The sequence below is a fragment of the Chaetodon trifascialis genome, chromosome 12 (genome assembly GCF_039877785.1).
Source record: "Chaetodon trifascialis isolate fChaTrf1 chromosome 12, fChaTrf1.hap1, whole genome shotgun sequence".
NCBI lineage: Eukaryota > Metazoa > Chordata > Actinopteri > Chaetodontiformes > Chaetodontidae > Chaetodon > Chaetodon trifascialis.
In genome coordinates this window covers 13,309,943-13,321,916 of record NC_092067.1, presented here as the reverse complement: position 1 = coordinate 13,321,916, position 11,974 = coordinate 13,309,943, and the positions used below count along the sequence as shown (strand labels likewise).

At 40.8% G+C, this 11,974-nt stretch overlaps 2 protein-coding genes across 3 annotated transcripts in view; one reads left to right on the top strand and one right to left on the bottom strand.

The window, feature by feature from the left end:
• Positions 1 to 2,216: 2,216 nt before the first annotated feature.
• dct (dopachrome tautomerase) lies at positions 2,217 to 7,628 on the top strand. The gene is made up of 8 exons (XM_070975685.1): positions 2,217 to 2,720; positions 2,825 to 3,124; positions 3,301 to 3,401; positions 3,706 to 3,872; positions 4,007 to 4,186; positions 4,286 to 4,421; positions 4,521 to 4,722; positions 5,140 to 7,628. The coding sequence occupies exons 1-8, from the start codon at positions 2,432 to 2,434 to the stop codon at positions 5,313 to 5,315; spliced, it is 1,551 nt and encodes a 516-aa protein (XP_070831786.1). The 5' UTR covers positions 2,217 to 2,431; the 3' UTR covers positions 5,316 to 7,628.
• A 95-nt stretch (positions 7,629 to 7,723) lies between these two features.
• LOC139340075 (glypican-6-like) overlaps positions 7,724 to 11,974 on the bottom strand; it is an 82,028-nt gene continuing 77,777 nt past the window's right edge. For both annotated transcript variants that reach the window (XM_070975679.1, XM_070975680.1), the window contains 3 exons: positions 10,611 to 10,747; positions 9,160 to 9,335; positions 7,724 to 8,374 (listed from right to left, as the gene is read on the bottom strand). In XM_070975679.1, coding sequence (XP_070831780.1) covers positions 8,169 to 8,374; positions 9,160 to 9,335; positions 10,611 to 10,747 — 519 coding nt within the window. In that variant the 3' untranslated portion in view covers positions 7,724 to 8,168. The remainder of the gene's footprint in view (positions 8,375 to 9,159; positions 9,336 to 10,610; positions 10,748 to 11,974) is intronic.

Genomic DNA, 11,974 nt, shown 5'->3' with positions numbered 1-11,974 from the left:
GAAATTTCCAGATGCCTCTTGTTATGCGTCTTGGCGTCTTGTCTCTCGTTATAATATGGATACAGCTCATCAGTTTGCAGCTTTGATAACAACAGTAATGGGTAAAAAAAACTCTTTCTCTTTGGTGTGGTGGACTAAAGACTGCTCTAAAGTCTAAAGAGTGCATGTGCTTATACTGTCAGGAGTCACATGCCGGCCCACTGGAATGCATCAGGAGTGTGGTTCAAAGACACACATCTCAGCATCAGGAGTTTCTTCTCATTATAAAGCCTCTTTGAGGAGTGTGGAGCTCCTGCTTCAGAACAAAGGCTGCTTAAAGGAAACTCTCGCTGAATCCTATCTATTTATAGAGAACAGTGAGAAGCCACATCCATATGAAAAGATCATACTGCTGTCATGAATCACTGGTGATGAAAACTCAGAGCAGGTGATAAGCTTGCTTTTAGTCACAAGTACAACCTCACAGATGCTTATGTGCGTATATATGACGCTAGAGATGGGTGTGATCTTTATAGCTCATGTTTTAACAGTTTTTTTGGTTCAATTGTTCATTTATAAGCCTTTTGGATCAATAGAATTTAGTATATCATTGATTTGTCTTGTTGATTCAGTTCAAGTCAGGTTTGAAAAAACTACATAACATCAAAAACATACATGAAGAAAATACAAACATATAATAATACAGCAGAAACAATAAAAAAAACTGCCTCTGTCCTTCATGACCACCTCCCTAAATTCACTTTCACTTGTGTTGCTGAAGTGTTGAGTGAGTCACATGAAATCCAGTCATGTATCCTGAGAATCATCCTCTCAATTATTTAAAGACGTCTTTGACGTAGTTAGTTTTCTATCACACACCAACAGAGGAAGAACGTTCTGCCTTCAGGGCGTTTTGTGGTTCAGACTCTTTCACAGAAACCAAACTTTGAGCCCTCTGTTCTTACAGGACTATATCAGTACTGTGGTCTATGTTATTCCATTTACAACACATTGCATTATATTTACATTCGTCTCTAAAGGCACAGTGAACACCACGTCTGCTTTAATAAAGTTCAGTTATGCATGCACTATAATACAGACGACTACTAGTACAACAAAAGGTATTTGGTATTACAATAAATCAGAATTTTCAATAATTTTTTTTTAAAGATTGGATTTATGTGGCTGTTAATTATTTATTTTTATGAAAGACACATACCCAGTGGCAGAGTACTTAAACTCAACACTCAACTCAACAATACAATGATGTAAAAACACTCCATAACAAGTAAAATCACTGCAGTACATTGCATATTCTTACATTTGATGTTATTAGATTGATTATACTGCTGCACAAATTTGCATTATGTTTTCGTTTTAAATGCCACATCTCAATTTGAAATGTCACTTTAGCTGCCAGAAAAATGCGCTGGAGGAAAAAACTAAATATTTAATTCATTCATGAAATGTAGTGGAATAGAAGTAGAAGTAGAAGACTGGAAATGGAAATACTCAAGTAAAGTACAAGCACCTCAAAATTGCACATAAATGTAGTAGTAAATGACCTTAATTACTTTTAAATACTGCATATGCTGGTATGGCTAGCATGTGAAAGATAAGGATACAGCATTCTGTCAAGTCCCTCAGTTGCCCTTTTCTCAGCTCACATGCACAGCAAAGTGTGTCAGCTGAGGCTGGGGTGGGAAGTCTGATCGATGCTACAAAAAAGCTGAGAAAAGATCCTCTATAATAACAAATGGCCGAAAGCTTCTGAAACTGCATTGTCTGGCTGGATTAAAGTGATTATTCCCTCATTAAGATTTACACAACAGATCCTGGCTGGCCCTGACTTGAAAGCTGATTTTTTTTCATTCAGCTCTTTGATTATGATAGTTCCACTAATCGACTCATTTGTTTTGTATTTGTTCACACATCAATTAGATTCATTCTGCATTTGACCAAATATCAAATATCTGTACAGGTGGCTGTACAATATGTTGTGTCTGAGGCAAATCTGATGATCATTTTACTCATTAACTCTCAGCCATAAACAAAGATCTTTGTTACAAAGTGGCTATACAACATTTAATGGTCCCTTCAGGCAGTTCCTTGGTATTCACCCAAGCCTTAGTCCAGCTCACAGCACTGCTGTCAGGTGATCATCACAAGACCAGTGGCTTAATCCTCCTCCTCTTTACAAAAGCAAGACCAGAAATTAGAGGCTTTCTTAATGTGCATGTAACCAGCTGGAACACAACATGATTTGGCTCTAAGTGTTGTTTCCACAGATGTTATGACTATCACTGAGTCTAATTTGAAGATACACAACTGGGGACCGTAGCAGACTGCGATTCAACACTTTTCTGGGGGAACTAATTGACCGTTTTACTGCTGATAGTTGATGTACAAACTGATTTAGCACCACTGACTGGAGGAAACAAGCAGGTGAAATATGATGAACGCGCTGGGTCTTGGTCTTCTTTGTTTGCTCGTCTGGCAGGAGCCTGCAGAGGCTCAGTTTCCTCGAGTGTGCTGCACAGTCGAGGGGATCCTGTCCAAGCAGTGCTGCCCCTCTCTGGGCTCAGATCCTGCCAACGTGTGCGGCTCTCTGTCAGGGAGAGGAAGCTGCATGGCTGTTCGAGTTGACAGCAAACCCTGGGGAGGTCCGTACAGACTGAGAAATGTTGACGACAGAGAGAGGTGGCCCACCAAATTCTTCAACCAGACTTGCAGATGTGCTGGTGAGTCATGTACACTTTTATTAAGATGCTGTTTTTGTGAGCCTGGAACATCACCGACAGCATCACCTTGATTTGACACGTTTAGCTTGCTCTCTGTGTTGTAGGTAACTTTGCAGGGCATGACTGTGGTCAGTGTAAATTTGGCTGGACCGGACCAAACTGTGACCAGAGGAAAGCCCCTGTGGTGCGGAAGAACATCCACTTGCTGACCCCTGCGGAGCTTCAGGACTTCCTCAATGTTCTAGAACTGGCTAAGACCACCACCCACCCAGACTATGTCATTGCCACCCAACACTGGCTGGGACTCCTGGGACCAAATGGAACTGAGCCCCAGGTTGCCAACATCTCCATCTATGACTTCTTTGTCTGGCAACATTACTACTCCGTCCGAGACACTCTTCTTGGTAAACGGTCACGTTTCGTCACATAAACACTTTGATTGTCTTTGGCATTTGGTGTTTTTCCCTTAATATTGGGCTAGGACTTTAAAAACACCTTTTTTGCGATCAAAAGTAATTTGTTTACATGGATGAAAACAGGTCAACATTTCTTTTACAGCTAGCACTTTGTTTCCCTGTAGGTCCTGGTCGTCCATTCAAAGCCATTGATTTCTCCCACAAAGGACCAGCATTCATCACCTGGCACAGGTATCACCTCCTCAGCTTGGAAAGAGAGCTACAGGTAAGTGTTATCTGAAAAAATGTTATTAAATCAATTAATGTTGGCAAGTAGGCTCTTTAAATTTTAGAAAAAAAGTTTCTTTTTTGGGATGATCAGCTTCTCATTTTATTATGACCTGATGTTTAATATTTGCCTTTTAAAAATGGTTCTTGCTGAATAACAATCATTGTCAGATAGCTTGACGGTTCGTTCCAGAGCACAGCTACATGAAAAGGACTTGGCCATTAGCTGTCAGAAGCCCATGCTGTGTTTTTTTTTCTATTAATGTAATCTAGTATCAATAAAATTGGTTTGTTTTTTGCAGAGACTGACCGGCAATGAGAATTTCGCGATCCCTTACTGGAACTTTGCCACAGGGCAAAGCGAGTGTGATGTGTGTACCGACTCTCTGCTTGGGGGCCGAAACCCAGACAATCCGTTCCTCATCAGTAACCAGTCCAGGTTCTCCAGATGGGGAGTGGTCTGTAATAGGTCAGCTCAAAATATTGATTTTAGGGGAAAAAATCCAATGCTAATGGGTTGGATATTGACAAAAATAACACTGTGGAACAAAATAATGTGTATTTTGACTGGTAGGAACAATTTTTAATTGTTTTCTTTTCCAGTTTGGACGACTACAATCGTTTGGTGACTCTCTGCAACGGCACCAACGAGGGCCCCATTCAGAGAGGGATAATGGGGGGAGGAAACACGTCTCTGCCCACCATGAATGATGTCAGGAGTTGTCTTGGGATCAGAGACTTTGACAGCCCTCCATACTTCACCAACTCCTCCTTTAGTTTTAGGTACAGCTTTACTGTTTAGCATCAATAATAATTTGTCTACAAGCCAGTTAACTCAAGGTTTAAGAGAGTTTACCAAACTTTCTGCTTTGTAACCAACAGAAATGCCCTTGAAGGGTATGAAAAACCAAATGGAGAGCTGGATGAATCTGTCAATAACCTCCACAACCTCGTCCACTCCTTGCTCAACGGCACCAGTGCTTTGTCTCACTCTGCAGCCAACGACCCCATCTTTCTGGTCAGAGTCTGATTCCTCGGGTTACTCTGCAGTGTCTCAGCGGAGTCACTAAAGTTATCAAAATCACTGCCGTGTTGTTTCTGGTTGTTTGTCTCGCAGGTGCTCCACGCTTTCACTGACGCCATTTTTGACGAGTGGATGAAAAGGTTCGCTCCATCCAACGCCACCTTCCCAGATGAGATGGCCCCCATTGGTCACAACAGGGACTACAACATGGTTCCCTTCTTCCCTCCGATCACCAATGAGGAGATATACATTCCGTCTGAGCAGCTGGGATACTCCTACGCCGTTGAGCTTGATGGTAAGTTAAAAAGAATGAGATCAAAGGAATAGCTTCGACATTTTGGGAAATATGCTGACACTTAGATGAGAATATCAAGCTACAGCCAGCAGCCGATTAGCTTAGCTTAGCATGAAGACTGGAAACAGAAGAAAACAGCTAGCTCGGCTCTGTCTGAAGGTAAGAAAGTAGGCTTAAAAGCACTTGTATATTTATTAACTTCCACCTGAAGTTAGAAAGTCAGGTTTCCAGTCAGAACTATTAGCTGAGTCACTGATGTTGATTCACAGCCTCATCAAACGTATCAAATCCCTCTTTCTTATATTGGAGCAAATGTTTTAAACATTTTAATTTAACATAATGACTGAAATGTACAAATAAGTTTTCCCCTGCCATGACGCTCCCATGAATATCTCCACCTGTGCTTCATCTTTGCAGTGGCAGAAGGAGGGCCGAATGTGTTTGTGCTGGGCTCAACTCTGGGGGGAGTCTTCATCGGTCTCCTGGTGCTTCTCCTTATCTTTGTGCTCTACCTGCGTCAGCGGAGAAACAGAGGCTTTGAACCTCTGATAAAAGCAGACTTCACAAATAGAAAGTACACAGAGGAAGCATAGATTTCTGTTGTTTTGAAACGCACTCACTCATACATAAGAAAGATGGAGCAGCCTGTCGCCAATGTTATGTGAGCCTTTCTGTGACGCAAGAGGAAACTATTAATCCTGTAAAGGAGCCACACTTTCACTTCTTAGTTGCTAAATTTCGAATAAGAAGAATGATGTAAATCATATAGTATCCATTGAAAAATATGAATAGTGACACAATATGAGTTTCAAGTGAGACCAATCATAATGAATGTATACTTTAAGTGGTTTGATAACATCCTTGTTAGCGAGCTTACAAAGCATGACCCCCCCCCCCCACCGTCCTTCATAATTATATACCTTCTCCAGTGTCTTCATATGAGTCACTACAAATACAAATCTATTGGAATGTTTTTAATAAATATTTATTCTCAAGAACAGTAACAAAACACAAATGCAATCATCTTAATTGCACTGAAAAACAATAAGGCATATTTGCTCAACTAGTTCTTCACCCCTCTCAGTTTGAATTAGCTTCAAACTCCAACCAACCTCATGAGGATAAGACTTCATACAGCAATGCGTTGATTGTAAAAAAAATGTTGACGTATTGTGTTTCCTGCTCATTCTGTTTTTCAGATTATTTGTCTGAGCAGACATCCATTTTCAATATTTTATTGAAAAAATATTACCATTAAAAGTTCAATGATATAAAACATAAAAAGGGCATTCTGTAAGATCAATAGTCATAATAAAGAATCCTTTTAAATGACACATTTGACATATTTTCCTCTATATTTTTGCTCTTGCAATGAGGATGCAGACACTGACATAAATGCAATAATGGAAAGCTCAACACATATTCATTGATATACTGCTAAGGACATAAGACTGGTTAATTCCTTGGATATGTAAGCTTAGCTGGCCTGGTGGTTATGGAGCTGACGGGCTCTCAGAGAACAGTGGACGTACATACAGGCTGGTTTTGTCCGCCCCCCTCAGCAGTGCCAGGCCTCTCACATTCTCTGTAAGTACGCTCCACTGAGGAGCTTCACTGAAGCATTCAGCCCTGTCCAGTCTCCACAGATTCTCATTTCACAGGTGACTGTGGTCGGCTTCAAGCCTGTCTGTGCTGCAGACATAACCATTCAAGCTTTACAGATAAATTTAGGGACCCTTTCTTTGCATTTCCAGTAACCGCTGTGCGCTGTTTGTGACTTCTTCTCTTAATAAATCCCTCAGCTTTTACATAACACTGTTAATAAAATTTCAGAAATGGCAACATTTAACTTGACTTTTTAACTGTCAGTATTTCCGTTTTGTAGCTTTTCAAACACTACAATGCACATTTTAATGACTATTTTATCCAGACTGTGAAAGCAGTTACAGGGTAAGCTTTGGCTATTCAATCACATATGCAAAAGTGACAAACATTTTTTTTTCTGTTCCTGTTGCTCCTGCATATGCAAATCCAGAATTCCTGGAAATTCTAAAACTCTTTAATATTTGTAGAGGGAAACTTTTCTGAGGACACAGAGTACACCTTTAAGGCCCTCAACAACTGTAAATGAATATAAAGGTTACAGCAGCAGGTGATTCTGTACTGAATGGGTTTGCCTTTCATACTGTAATGCGCGTGTCAACTTACACATGCACAGAACAAGGTCATGAGATTCCACTTGTGTGGAACTTCCTTTAAGAGGCTTCATAATGTCAGAAGAGTATGTTCAAATATCATTTAGAAACAGCTGATGTGTGTATGTCTTGGCTGTGCGCATTTGCACGTAGGTCACTCATGCTACAAAGCGGTTACATGGAAACACACTCAATGGAGGAATAAAACCCAGCTGATAAAAAGAAGTGAAACGTATTATCGATCAATCATGATATTAGCAAGGAGTAGAGTTTCTTTTCTGAAAGGAATTAATAGATTACACACCAGGAGCGCTACAGAACCAGCATCACAATGACGGCATTACTGTACATTTGTGGCACCTTCTGCTCCACATGAACTGTGTCCAGGCTGTCTACTCTTGAAGCCAAGGCTGAGAAACCAGCATGATATGAGAATATTTTGCAGATAATAAACATGTCGCGAAGGCAAATGAGTATATAAAAATGTCAATCTTATCCCTTTGAACAAATTGTCAGTTTAAGCACAAGGCGGCTGCTGAAGAGTTTCAGTGGATAGGTAAGAGCAGAGCAGATCCGAGAGCGACCCATGATAAACATACATAAGATAAAGCAACATGATTCGGTGGCTGTATGGATTTATGATAACTTTGATAAATTTTCAATAGCTTCTCATCAGAAATCAAGAATTGGCACATGATTTAATGACAATGGAAGAAGGATTCAATTAAAATTTTAGGTGGAAACCACATGTTCCTGAATTTCATCACTATCCTTTGTATTTGTTTTTAAATATAATGTTAAACATATATTAAACTCATTGTGCCTCTTTTAGGTGCATCAAATAACCACATTCTCAACATTTGTCAACACACAAACAATTTTTGCATCAAAAAAAATCAAAACAATCAAAGTGCGTGTTATATTTTTCCACATGGAGACCTACATTAATACCTGCCATATGTGCGAGAAATCTCTGAAGCAGAGTTTGTTGGGCCGGCATCAGTGCTAGATGGTGAAGTGATGCCATAAAATATCAAGTCAAAGGATGGCACTGCACAATCTTTGGGAAAGTGGGAAATCACGATGCATGACTGCTCTCTTTTTCAGAGCAGACTCCTCTAGCCTCGAGGCTGGCAGCCTGAATACTGTCTGCTTGACTGTAGCTCCAATCTGCCTGAATACAAAAACTGCAAAAAAAGAAAAAAAAAAACAAAAAACCCTGCTGTCCATGTTTAGCCAGTTCCTCCAGCATTATCTCCATTGTCGTTGGAGTGCCAGGGCTGAGAGGGCCAGCGTGGTTGGCAGGGCTACAGAGGGTGCACGGAGCGGGGCAGAGTCATCCACAGGCCCACTCCGGTCGGCTTCCACCACCGGGGCTTCAGTGGCGGCGCCGTCCATGTCTGTGGGGCAGACCTCTGTGCAGCCGCTGCCACTGCCTGAGCCACTGCCCTCATCGCCTGCAACATCATGACAAAACACAAGCCAGACTGAGCACAACACTAAAAAATGTACCATTAGAGAATATATTACAGCAGACTTCACAATTCTAAACTGTTGCTTTGAAGTTAAAATATTCTACTTTTTCATGTTAAAATTACAGCAGCTGCTTTTGGAGGAGACCCAAAACAGAGCTAAAAGGGGAGGACACAAATACCAAATGGATGCTAACACTGCACTGTATCTGCTGGATTTGTAATGAAGCCACTGTTTGCTCACCACAACGACTTCAAAGGTGATAACACAGTATGTCAGTGCTTTGTTTACAGCTTGTTTCTGTGCCCTGAAGTGGCTACATTTCAGTTAGCGGAGGTTAAAAAATAAAATAATTATAAAAAACATATACAAATCTTATCTGTGTCTGTTTATGACTCTCGACCAAATAATTTATTGAACGTGTATCTAAATGAGGGACTGCACACCCAATGTGCTGCTTCCAAATTGTTCCACAACTGTTTTCACCAAGGCTGCACACTCCTCGATGAAGACTGGAACTGTTTTCATTGCACACTGCCTGTGTTAACTATTTGCCCCCTCAGTGCCTCTTGTGGTGTCACTGATGCTGATTACCTCTGCGTCAAGGTCAGGTAGTATTTCAAAGCAGACATGCTATCAAGATGAGTGACAAGTTGGAGCATGAACTTGACCAACCAGGACAGGGAGGGCAAGACTATAAATATATTTCCTGCCTTGTTGCTGCATGTTGTCACAGGTGTGTACATGGGAAGAGCATCAAATGGCTTACTTGAGTCTTGAAAGTAGATGTCATTGCCGTTGTAGGCATTTTTCAACTTATTGGTCATCACCCTCAGAGCCATGATCTGCTGACGGATGAAGGTGTCTGGGCGGGTGATGTCCACGCCCACCTCAGGGTTATTCACCTGGTTGGTCAGTCCATCCTTTTGGACTTCAGGGAAGTACCTTTTCAGTTAAAAATACAACAAATAAAATAAACTTGATGTCTTGTTTTTGACAAGGTGTTTGTTAAAGGTCTAGTGTGTAGGATTTAGTGGCATCTCATGGTAACCAGCTGAACACTCCTTGCCTAATACTACCTTTCCGAACGTTTAGGAGAACCTACATCAGCACAACAAACATGAAAGGTACTCTCTAGAGCCAGTGTTTGGTTTGTCCTTCCTAGGCTACTGTAGAAACATGAGGGTGTAACATGGTGGACCTGCTCTCTGTATAGATACAAAGAGCTCATTTTAAGGTAATGAAAACATAATTCTTAATTTTTTATTAATTAAATCTTAATTTTTATTTAATTTCTGCTCATAGATTCTCCTAAATCCTTCACACTGGACTCTAAAAGGAAAAGGAGTCAATAAAAATAATATTCTTGACACTAGACAAACTAACTAGACAAGAAAGATCAGAGAAAGGCTAATGGTGCACTTGAGAATAGCTTGTTGAAGTAATAACCGAGCTGACAAAATCAACATTTGACCTCATAATGTCGGGTAATGTTCTGGCACACTTTTGAGATATTTCTCCGGGGGAAACATGTCAGCTGCCTGCATTCCTGCTTGATAAATACACAGCCGGCCATCATGTGAGGGTGTTTCACAAACTGTCTCACAACAGCATTTGTTTCCCATAAGCCCGGGTCACTCGGAATAACATGCGCCTCTGAAATCTCACCAGGTCTGAAGAGGCAACATCTCACTGATTTCATAGCAGCTTCCACATCCAATACCAACATACAGGGTTTAACTATTAGCTTTAAGGGTTGTTCAGCGAATTAAAAACATGAATGCTGAACATCTTTTGATCGTACAATTGACGTTATGAATAAAAGCAACGCAAATCCATTAACTATGATCTCAGCCATGGCTGTGGGCATTTGGAGAGCTTGTGCAAATATTTTCCTTGAAAATGAAATCAGATTAACACGGACGCACCATGCTGGCTGCAAATTTTAAAGAAGAATGAAAGGAAAATAACACTGACAAAAAGCAGCAAAGCAAATGATAGTAATGCAAAAGGTGAATCCACACAACTCTGGAGTTTGTGTAGCTGAAGAATAACAAAGTATGCCAAGCTCTTACAAGGTTTAACTCAGCGAAAGCAAATAATCTGGTCCTTAATTCTAGGATTAGACTGATTAACAGCCAGTCTAGCTGAACAGACTTTGGACTTATTAGTAACCTTTTGTATTAGCCTGCATTAGCCTCCAGGCACCGGTGCACTTACCTGCCCTTGGTGTGTCCATTCCAGCACTCATCATCACTGGCATTTCCAGCGGTCACTCTGTCCTCCATGCACATGGCCTCAGGCAGGTTGGACCAAAATTTCTTCGACAGCTTCAGCTTCTCTTTTATGTCAACCACCTTAAGCAAAGACAGGGGTCGTTACGAGGGAGACAAAAAACTGCGTCTAAACAAATCAAAGCTGTGCTCCAACATACGAGTTGCAGCCTTAGAGCTGAAAATGATGCACGCGCGCACGCACGCACGCACGCACGCACGCACGCACGCACGCACGCACGCACGCACGCACGCACGCACGCACGCACGCACGCACGCACGCACACACACGTTGTACATGCATGGTATATATACAGGATATGACACAAGAAACAAGGAGGCTAAAAAGGGATATTGTCTAAAGGTGAAACATTTTTAATCAAACTGGAATGTATTTAATAAGACATTCATTCTCCCGGCAAGAAAATGAAGAACAAAAGATCGCACAGAGTGTTGACAATGACAGCCCTCTCATTCTTTATTAACTGTATGCCCTCAAAGCCTTACAACAGTGTTCCTTATTAACATATATTCTTGTAAAAGCATCTGAGAGAAAATGCAGACGGAGATATCCTTGAAGTTTCTGATATATATGAAAAATTGTGTGTCGAGACGTCCTAATTGAGAGTTTACTCATGATACTGGGACTGAACAATTTATCGAAAAGGTAGAAATTGCAGCATGGCCAAGTGCAATACCCAAAATGTGTCTCAACATAGCGTTATAAATGAAGCTCTGTGGTGCTACAGAGAGTACAGGAACATGCTTGTTTGGTACAGACCCCAGCAAAACATCATTAGTCTTTATAAATTCTTTGGTGAAAATTAAATGAAAATACTAAAATCATGACTCATATTATGATATCTGCCAAAACAGTTGCGATATAATTCTTTTTTCCTGTCATTCAGCCCTACATGATACATCTCATTTGTAAACTCATTATAAACCTGCCCCATCTTCACTTAGCACGTAGCACATTTTATCAAAGGGATTAGAAATCTTGGGATTTAACCCTGAGACATCTTAACTCTCTGACTCCCAAAAAATGATTTGGGTTTTATTTTCCTCCCATGCTGACTATCGAATGTTTGCATCATGGAAAAGTTAAGACCATGCAGGCTTGCAGCAATAATTTCAGCTTGAATGTCAGACTTAAATGCTCCTTTGCATCCCGGCCATGTGACACAGTCAGATATCGTTTCCTGACTTGAGCCTGTTGAACTCCAATCTTTCATCAAACACAGAATTTGACATATTTCACTGAAGCTGAGAGAAAGCCTGATAGCAGCAGGTTGGCCCCATTATCTTTTT

What these genes read in the sequence shown, in the direction of transcription:
- dct (XM_070975685.1), top strand. Translation starts at nt 2,432, where the DNA reads ATGATGAACGCGCTGGGTCTTGGTCTTCTTTGTTTGCTCGTCTGGCAG. An exon ending in CCAGACTTGCAGATGTGCTG is followed by an intron (nt 2,721 to 2,824) that starts GTGAGTCATGTA and finishes TCTGTGTTGTAG; the next exon opens with GTAACTTTGCAGGGCATGAC. An exon ending in TGGGGAGTGGTCTGTAATAG is followed by an intron (nt 3,873 to 4,006) that starts GTCAGCTCAAAA and finishes TTTCTTTTCCAG; the next exon opens with TTTGGACGACTACAATCGTT.